This window comes from Lactuca virosa, chromosome 5 (genome assembly GCF_052849685.1).
Source record: "Lactuca virosa cultivar CGN04683 chromosome 5, Lactuca_virosa_CGN04683_v6, whole genome shotgun sequence".
Lineage (NCBI taxonomy): Eukaryota > Viridiplantae > Streptophyta > Magnoliopsida > Asterales > Asteraceae > Lactuca > Lactuca virosa.
The window spans coordinates 312,308,964-312,318,231 of NC_136430.1; the positions used below are offsets into that span (position 1 = coordinate 312,308,964).

Sequence of the window (9,268 nt, forward strand, 5' to 3'; positions counted from 1 at the left end):
CAGAGGTCGTTTGGGAAAATACATGGGAATATTTGGTCGTATGTTTTGCGATGACTATTAATAAAAGTCAAGGACAATCGTTATCAAATGTTGGTTTGTTTCTTAAAGATCTTGTTTTTTCACATGGGCAATTGTATGTTGCATTATCTAGAGTTCAAAGGAGAGAGAGATTAAAATTATTAATTTTAGATAAAGATGGTAGACCCACAAATAAAACTTCTAATGTTGCTTATAAGAAAGTTTTTCGCAATTTATAACCGACTTTTTTGTAGCATCTTTTAGTCATTTTTAGCAAATCACACTTAATCCATCATATTACTTTATTTATTTATAATTACGTATTGTATTTTTTTATGTTAATTTCATTACACACATGGGTAAGGCATCATCTGCGTATGTTCAACGATAATCATACACCAAAAATCAAGGTTTTATAAATCTCCATTTGTAATTAAATACTTACAATTTACTGTATAATTAAACACGTACAAATCACAAAGTTATTAAAATATGCAATATTACAATTCATAATTTTTCTAAATTAATGAAATATTATTTTATTACATAATTAATTTTTAAATTCAATTTAAAATTAACGGGTTCCACGAGTTTTAACCTAGTATTTAATATTTAACTTTCCAATACAATATTATCGATGGAAAACACAACAAAGTGACGCGTGTCTCTCTATTGCCCAGTTTTTCAAGACACAAAACTCACGAGTTTTAACCTAGTATTTAATATTTAACTTTCCAATACAATATTATCGATGGAAAACACAACAAAGTGACGCGTGTCTCTCTATTGCCCAGTTTTTCAAGACACAAAACTCACACAAACATAATGTTTCTGTCGTATAAAAAAAACAAGTAAATACAAAACGCCCGAAAATCGGAAAGATCCGAACTTGGAACAGTTCTCTGATCTCAGCTCCTGAAACCAGATTCAGCGATACAGAGACTGCGTGAAGATGACGAAGAAAGCAAGGGTATTGTTCCATTTCCAGATGATGTTGTTAATGATGCTCATCATGGTGCAAAATGGGGAGTGCATATGGTTGAATTTACCCAAATCGGGAAGGAAGTGTGTGACGGAGGAAATCCATACCAATGTCGTCGTTTTGGCTGATTACGTCGTCATTTCTAATGTTCATATTCACCCCACTCCCTCCATCACCACCAAGGTAATTTCATTTTCTCGCTGCATGTATATATATAATATGCAGTTGATATTTCACACGTAGCCTTATGAAATGATGTGATTTCTGAGCTTGTTTCGAGGTCATAACATTGAACAAGTATGTGACATATGTAATCAAGCACGAATTCGTGTATAATATGCAAGACGGGTTGTGAATTTCAGTAACTTTGAAAGTAAACCCCCAATTTAATATTTTTAAGGAACGAAGGTTGATAGGAGCTAGGGTTTTTAGTTTTTAGGTTTGGAATTTGGATCTATATTATGAAGATAAATATAGTCATTTAGTTATGAAGTTTTGCACCTAGGTGACATCACCTTATGGAAACATTCTTCACTACAAAGAGAATGCAACTAATGGTCAATTTGCATTCACAACAAATGAGGCTGGGCAATATCTGGTGTGCTTTTGGGCAGATGACCCTAATCAAGGTGGAGCTTTAAGTGTCAACATTGACTGGAAAACTGGAATTGCAGCAAAAGATTGGGACTCAGTTGCAAGGAGAGAAAAAATCGAGGTAAGGAATGACTATTTTTTGTTGCTAATTGCTATCTTTTATAAATATATAAATAGAAAACAAATCTGAATTGCTTCATACATTGCTAGGGTGTTGAGCTTGAGTTGAGAAAACTAGAAGGAGCTGTGGAGGCCATTCATGATAATCTTCTCTACATCAAGAGCAGGTGAGGTGCTTCTTTCGAATTCCTATGCACTTAATATATTCATAATAGCAACATACTTATATATATATATATATATATTTTTTATTTTATTTTATTAATTAATATGAAATGTGGTTTGTTTGGTTGTATATGGTTATGCAGGGAGGCACAGATGAGAGAAGTGAGTGAGACCACACATTCTCGAGTAGCAATGTACAGTATATTGTCATTAGGTATTTGCATTGCAGCTTCTTTTGCACAACTATGGTATTTGACACACTTCTTTCAAAAGAAGAAACTAATCTAGACTTTGTTGTTAATTATCAACATTTTTTATACCATTGGAATCATTTTTTACTCTTTCAACATATGGCAAATAGTCTTTCTTCTTATGGGTTGTGTTTCAATCTTGTTATTGGAGTTTAATAGTGTCGCTCGCCAAGTGTTTGTTTAAATGACATGCCGACTCTTTTGCTTATTATGAAGAAACATAACATGCAACACGCGAGGTAATCAATGATGAAATGGAAACAGCCTTTGTATATATATTATCAGAAGTGGATGAACCCTTATTTTGTATTTGTGGATGAAATGAATACATATTGTTGGTGAAATAGATTTTACTGAGATGCTTGTTTTGTGCCAGGGAGAGAGAAAATAGGTGCTCTATCAACAAGTACTCTTCTTCCATGATGAGATGATGATTCAAACTTCCATGCAGGACCAATAAGCCATGATATAGCAACTCCACCTATTAACCCTCCAAGCTGGATAAAGTATAAACATTTAAAATTTGTTAGTATGAGAGAAATGAAACCCTAAATGTGAATCTAAGTAAAGTGTGATCAGAGACTACTGACATGTCCCCAGTTGTCAATACTTTGTGATAACAGCCCAATAGCCTACATTACAAGAGAATGTATGGATCAGATTACATAAGTTTGATGCTTATATATAAATCAAAAATCAAGAAAATAGAAACAATAAGATGAGATGTGATGTTACTACCATATTTAAGGCGATCACACGTGCAACATGCTTCAAGTCTCCTACACCACCTTTAACAATCTTGTTGTGTCTCAACACAAATATGGCAAAAGATCCCACCTATTTCATAACAGCAATGTACTTTTATTTTGTTCCTCTTAAAGCATTTTTACTTTGAGAACATTTACCCAATTTTAGCAATGTCATCCAAATAAAACACAATTTTCACTTGGGTAGTTAAGGTGTTGTACAGATTCAAGATTCTAATTATTACACTCCTGGGAGTTCATTTAAGGTAATATGAAATTAGAAAAATAATAAAGAAATGAAAACTCAACATGTTATTTCAAGATCTAAAAACTTACTAATCCAAAGATTGCCCCAGACGCACCAACTGCTGGTGATTTATTAAGCCAATAGCTCGTTGTTGAACCTATAATTGTAAAATAACCAAATTAGATGAACTCTCTCCAATACACATGTAATATATAGGTTAATGTTATTACTTGAGATTGCAGAAGCCAAATAAATTGTCAGGTATCTTTTGGGGCCACTAAGAAGCTCCATGGTAGGGCCAATGGAATTTAAAGAATAACAATTAATCTGAAAAGGGTTTAAATGATTTAGCTTGTTTAGAAGTACTACATAGAGATTATTGGAAATACGATATCTGAAGCAGAAAAACTCAAACCTGACCATAAGGTGTCCGAGATTTGCATGTAGAAAGGCAGATGTAACTAGCCTCCATAGCTGTCCTTTGTCAATTAGACCATTAATCTAACCACAAATTTTTAACTATAAGTTACAAAAAGTCATATAGCATCTAAATCATCTTATCAATAAGTAATTTTTCTTCAAAAGATCTAACCTTTGCTCCCCACATTAACAACTGTCCTTTTGATGCTACTTGTGCAATATATACCCTGAAAATACAAACTACCTCTTTAAATTTCCTTCCATTAACTGGACCTCTACAGAAGTAAGAGGGATGTACATGTACTTACAACACATTAATGGCAAGCAATGCATCTGTCAATCTCCTTCTATTAACTGGACCTCTTGTGGGAGTTGTTAAGTATGCCTTTTCTTGGTCTCCAAAATTGGTTTGGTTTCCTTCTCCACCAAAAAACAATAGGCAGCTAGAAATGGCAGCATGAGGCCATTGAGGAAGTTTAAACCATTGTAATTGGTGTGATCTTCCCCGAGACACTCCGTTTAACTGGAAAACATGAATAAGATGAGGAATCTGTTTGACAATTAACATATATTATAGGCAAAACATAATACACTCTAAAGTTCCAATGAAATACCCTTTTCACCTCAAAGATCAATTACAGGTTACAAAATGTGATAACTACTTAAATAGCATGACATTGATGTAAAAATTGCAAGAAGTGCTAATTCTGAGTCAGGTAAAAATTCAATTGGTTGAGTTGGAGCCCTTGAAAACGCAGAATCATCCGATATTCATGAAGCTAATTGAGTTCTATGTGTTATTTATTAAACAGGACGAGGAGAAATGGGACTTGCCTTTAAAGGTGATTGCAGAATAGACTCCAAGTGATGGCGATGGGAGACGAAACTGTGACGAAGGAAGCGACCAAGGCGGAGAGCGGCGACGTTGGTGATGAGATGGAAAGGTTTGGGACTTGCACCGAGCCCGGAAATCGAGAAGTCCGATGGCTGATGTGCAAACGAACCAACCATCGCAGTGAAACGATACCGTTATCTGATAGAGTTTTGATCCCAATCCGTCCAAATTCGACTTTAAACAACCGTCCAAAGTTGTTAATTGACGTTGTCTTGGTGTGCACTCAACTTCCGTTTTATACTCGAGATTCCATTGGTTTTCTTCCCGGTAAATGAATTACGGTTTCGGTTATCTGGCACTTTGAGTCCAAATTTTAAAATTTTAACATGGCTCATCTTGTAATTTTCAAAAGTTTATGGTCCTCATATAACTCCACCAATTACCATCTTAGTTAAATACATGTAAAATGACCATCATATCATTTTTAATTTATTTTTGTTTTAATGACATTATTGATAGCTTTAGGAACCATTTGCATAAAATATTGAAAACAAGTCCTAAGGACATCAAGTGTACATGCCCCGCAACAACACAGACTAATGGCCTTGAGCAAGGCGCGGATACACCATGCCCCTTTGCACGGTGTCCCCAAAAAGCAAGGGTTCGACAATCGACGATGAAGCATTGTGCAAGATTATCTCTCTTTCTCTATCTAAAAGATTAATGGGCATTTTTTTTAAACAATGGAATGGTGGGTATTTTCTTGGAAAAATTGTTGTGAAAGGTTGAAAGACATATAAACCTTATACCTTATTTCGGCCATCAACACGTCGTTATACGACTTCTTTGCCCCTCCCCTCTTGGCATCTCCATCGCCCTACAACCATTGTTGACGCTAAAACCAAAGCTCTAACTGCTACCTTTTCATCATCCTACTGCCTCCTCCTCCTACAAATCAATGTTGGTTGTCTTCCCTATCGTCGATGGTGTCCCCATTAACACCCATATGCTCTCTATGCTGCTTATCTCCTTTGACTACATGTTTCTCTCATGTGGCTTCAAGACCAATTGGCGACTGCAACCATCATCATGATCAATCAATACGTCTGTTGACCTCGTCGCACCTGTCACTCCTTTTTCCTTCCCATTTTGATTTAGGGATAGGGTTATATTTGGATCAAATGTTCATGTTTTGAATTTTCAGATATAGATTTATAGATTTGAATTTGTCAATTTGATTTTGATTTTGATTTTAGGTTATGGATTTAACTTTAGTTTTGATTTTAGATGGTTGTGGTAGTGTTCAACAGTTTTAAGTGGTATTGTTCATTGGTGAAGATGGTGGTGGCGATGTGCTTGGTGGAATCAATTATGGGTTTAATATGGATGGGGTGGGGATTACGATTGTATCGTGGGTGAGATGATAAATATATTTTAATAATTAAAATGAACATGACTAGAAAAAAATGATAAAAAAGAGCAATCTCATCATTTCACACGTTCTTAATGGAGAGGGATTGATGATAACCGGTTAAGAGACTGGCCGAGAATAATTTTATAACCATAAAAACCAACCATATCAATTTTTGAAACTTCGGGCTTAAATTGCAAATAAGTACAAATTACTTATACTAAAACTGTAATTTACTCTTAATCTTATTTCAAAGTAAAATTCTCACCTTCACACACACAATTGTTGTGATGGAATTAAGAAAATAGCGTGTATACATTTACATCAATAAATTAGGAGGTATTATGATCTTAAAGTATATATCTTTCATAATGACCAAGTGCAAAATTTTAATAATAACCATGAATTTTGAAATTTGTTATTTTCGAAATTGTTTTTTCCGACAAGAAGCAAGTTCAAAACTTGTTTTTTTTTCAAAAAAAAAAAGGTTCAAACTAAAGAACGAAAATACACGAATGATGAAATGTCATAATTTAAACTTTACATTTATTTGTCTTTCATCACGCTGCTACTTATGTTTCTTTGTCTAGCATTATGATGTCTATAATCATGTTGATCATGACCTTCATGTCGACATGGATTTGTGTGTATTTGAGCATAAAATGAATCAGATTTTGCTATTTGTTTGAACTTTTACATATTTGTACAATCTATGATGTGTATTGAGCACAAAGCGAATCATAATTTGCTATTTGGTGATATTTATTTATTTTCAAATAAATTATTTTATAAATTAGGATTCATGATTAATCACCAACTAATCTCGTCTAAACCATTGTCTTTTATAAATTAGGATTCATGATGTGTATTGAGCGTTTTCTCGATTGAAGTTAGGTTTTATGTTGTAAATATGGAACATCAAATTTTTATTAATTGTTTTACTATATTTTAACAAGTTTTCTTGGGACGTTTTTCAATTTGGGTCGAGGTAACCTAAAATTTTGAAATGTTATATTTGTCACTAACAAAATAAACTAAAAAGGCTTTTTATCTTTTGACTCTTTTTTTAAAAGTTGTGATATTTATCTTTATGAAAAATTAGGATTATCGGGTCACTTGAACTCGTATGAAACGATTAAAATGTGAGATCCATTTTTCATAAAAATGTTAGTTTCAAAAAAGGTATATATTTTAGGGATACATATAAAAAGGACCATTAAAAATGTCGATTCAAACCTTCTTTTTTTGGTATTTACCAAAATGACAACATTATTTGGAATGTGTATTTCGAACATCGGTCTCGGATTTCTTGCGCGGTGTAAAAGATTTCGAACAAGCATATTGTAACATTCAGTGGTATCCATGTATCTTACATTGTTGACCATTGATATGAAATTTTATTGCAAAGTTGGTCCTTTGGTGCTTTAATATGAACTGCGTGACTTTGATGCGTACGTTGGGCGTATGTTTGGTATGCTGGGCATACATGGTCAGTGGTCAAACCCTAATTTTTAGGGTTTGAGCTCTATTTAAGCATCATTAACTCCATAAGACTCCTTCCCTCATCAACCTCCAGCCCCATTTCGTACCTTGCAAACCCTAATCCATCTTTGTGAGCATTTTGAGCCTTAGAGTGTATTGTTGGTGTTCTTGAAAGAGGAAGAAGGAAGTGGATTCACTTTGGAAGCTCAAGACCATCTAGATCCAGAAGTATCTTGCCCTCAAACAACCTTTGGAGCTATAAAGTTCAAACCTTGATGTTTATTTGCTTTGGATCTTATTAGATCCTAAGTTTTGTGCTTTTAGTCCCATATTCTTGGTCTAAGTGAGTATGGACTACTCTAGACCAAATGAGTTGTCCTTTTGGACGTTTTAGAGTGTCTAGAGCTATAAAAAATGGAATCTTGATTGTTCATATCCCTCCATGCATGCTATTTAGTGGTTTAGAACCTTGTGTTAAGTTAGGGTTTTGGTGTTGAACACTTAATAGACATGCAAGATCATAAAGTTGGAAACTTTATGATTTAGAACGTTATTTGGGAACTAGATCTGGGCTTTGAACGAAAGGACTTAAGTGAATAAGTACTTAATGAGAAAGTTGCCATCTGTTGAGTACGTTGGACGTACTTCTGAGTACGTTGCGCGTACTCCCTTGAGCTTCGCTTTGGATTAGTGAGTACACTATGCATACATGCTGAGTACGTTGGGCGTACTCAACCTAAGTTGACTTGGTTGACTTTTTGACCTTTGAACTTGACCATGATTTTGACCAAGTTTGGCCCAGGGGTATTTTGGATATTTTGAGTTGTAAACTGAGATTTGGTCACTGTTTGCTGTAAAGGTGATCGGTAGAATTCGTATTCAGAGCAGCGTGTTATTCAACTATTTCGTCAGACTGTGAGATGAGTTTTCTTCACTGTACTTGTGGGTTGAAGGCACCAAGGTCAGCCCACTGGATTTTGTATCCTGATATATTGGATTGATGTTATGTTGAGTATGTGTTAGACTGGTAGATCTGTTTGATTACCTGTGTTCACTAAGTATGCGTTAGATTGGTAGATCTGTATGATTACATGTGTTGTTGATTATTGATTGTTATATATGTCGACATGTGTATGGTTTGTTGGGTTAAGGCGGTCCCACTATGTGTTGAAGGCCAAGATTCCCGCGGGGGGGGGGGGGGGGGGGATAGACTGAAGGTCTGCGAGGCGGTCCAGTCAGGCCGAAGGCCCGGAGAGCGGTCCAGATAGACTGTAGGCCTTGCGAGGCGGTCCAATTAGGTTGAAGGCTCATATATGCATGTTGTTATTTGTATTGGTTGTGTGTGGTACTTTGGGGGGACTCACTAAGCGTTGACTTACAGTTTAAGTTTCATGTTTCAGGTACTTCAGATGGTCGTGGCAAAGTGAAGGTGTAATCATGCACATCTTTCTAGTTTTATGTTATTGGATTTTGGAGATACTCTGATTTGTGATTATTCCTTTTGAGAACAATGTTTTGTAAACAATTATAGTATTTGGTTGGGTTTTAAAAATGAAAATTTTACCTTGATTTATGGGATGTTACACATATTTTTATTATTTTATTCTTTCAAATAATTAAAAGCATTATTTTTTTAAATGTGTTTATTATGCACATTTTTAATCTAATTCATGATTAGATGCAAACAAAGTCAAATTTGAAATTAAAAATAAATGAATAATCATTCACTTTAGCAGTGTACTTTCATTCATCTATCATGTATAATTGTTGTTGTATTTACAATATTAGGTTTTTCTCAATAATAATGAATTAAGTAAATTATTTAAAATTTTATAAACATTTTAAATATTAAGGTGTTTATATAGTAAAATATGGTGCTTTTTTATCCTACCCCTATTTCAAATATCCCTCAAATATATTCCTCAAATATATTATAACATTATAATACTTTTCTTAAAAAATAAAAGACAAAATTACAAAAATGGTCCCTATGGTTG

General features: G+C 34.3%; 2 protein-coding genes across 2 annotated transcripts; one reads left to right on the plus strand and one right to left on the minus strand.

Annotated features, from left to right (window-relative positions):
• The first annotated feature begins 833 nt into the window (after positions 1-833).
• Positions 834-2,226, plus strand: LOC145116605 (transmembrane emp24 domain-containing protein p24delta3-like). The gene is made up of 4 exons (XM_079052935.1): positions 834-1,183; positions 1,506-1,715; positions 1,805-1,881; positions 2,023-2,226. Exons 1-4 carry the CDS (start codon positions 971-973, stop codon positions 2,165-2,167), a joined length of 645 nt encoding a protein of 214 aa, XP_078909061.1. The 5' UTR covers positions 834-970; the 3' UTR covers positions 2,168-2,226.
• Positions 2,227-2,380: 154 nt separating this feature from the next.
• RBL10 (RHOMBOID-like protein 10) lies at positions 2,381-4,649 on the minus strand. The gene is made up of 9 exons (XM_079052934.1): positions 4,378-4,649; positions 3,852-4,066; positions 3,716-3,770; positions 3,544-3,624; positions 3,354-3,450; positions 3,213-3,280; positions 2,869-2,967; positions 2,721-2,762; positions 2,381-2,627 (listed from the first exon to the last, which is right to left on the minus strand). Exons 1-9 carry the CDS (start codon positions 4,552-4,554, stop codon positions 2,481-2,483), a joined length of 981 nt encoding a protein of 326 aa, XP_078909060.1. The 5' UTR covers positions 4,555-4,649; the 3' UTR covers positions 2,381-2,480.
• Between the last annotated feature and the right edge of the window lie 4,619 nt (positions 4,650-9,268).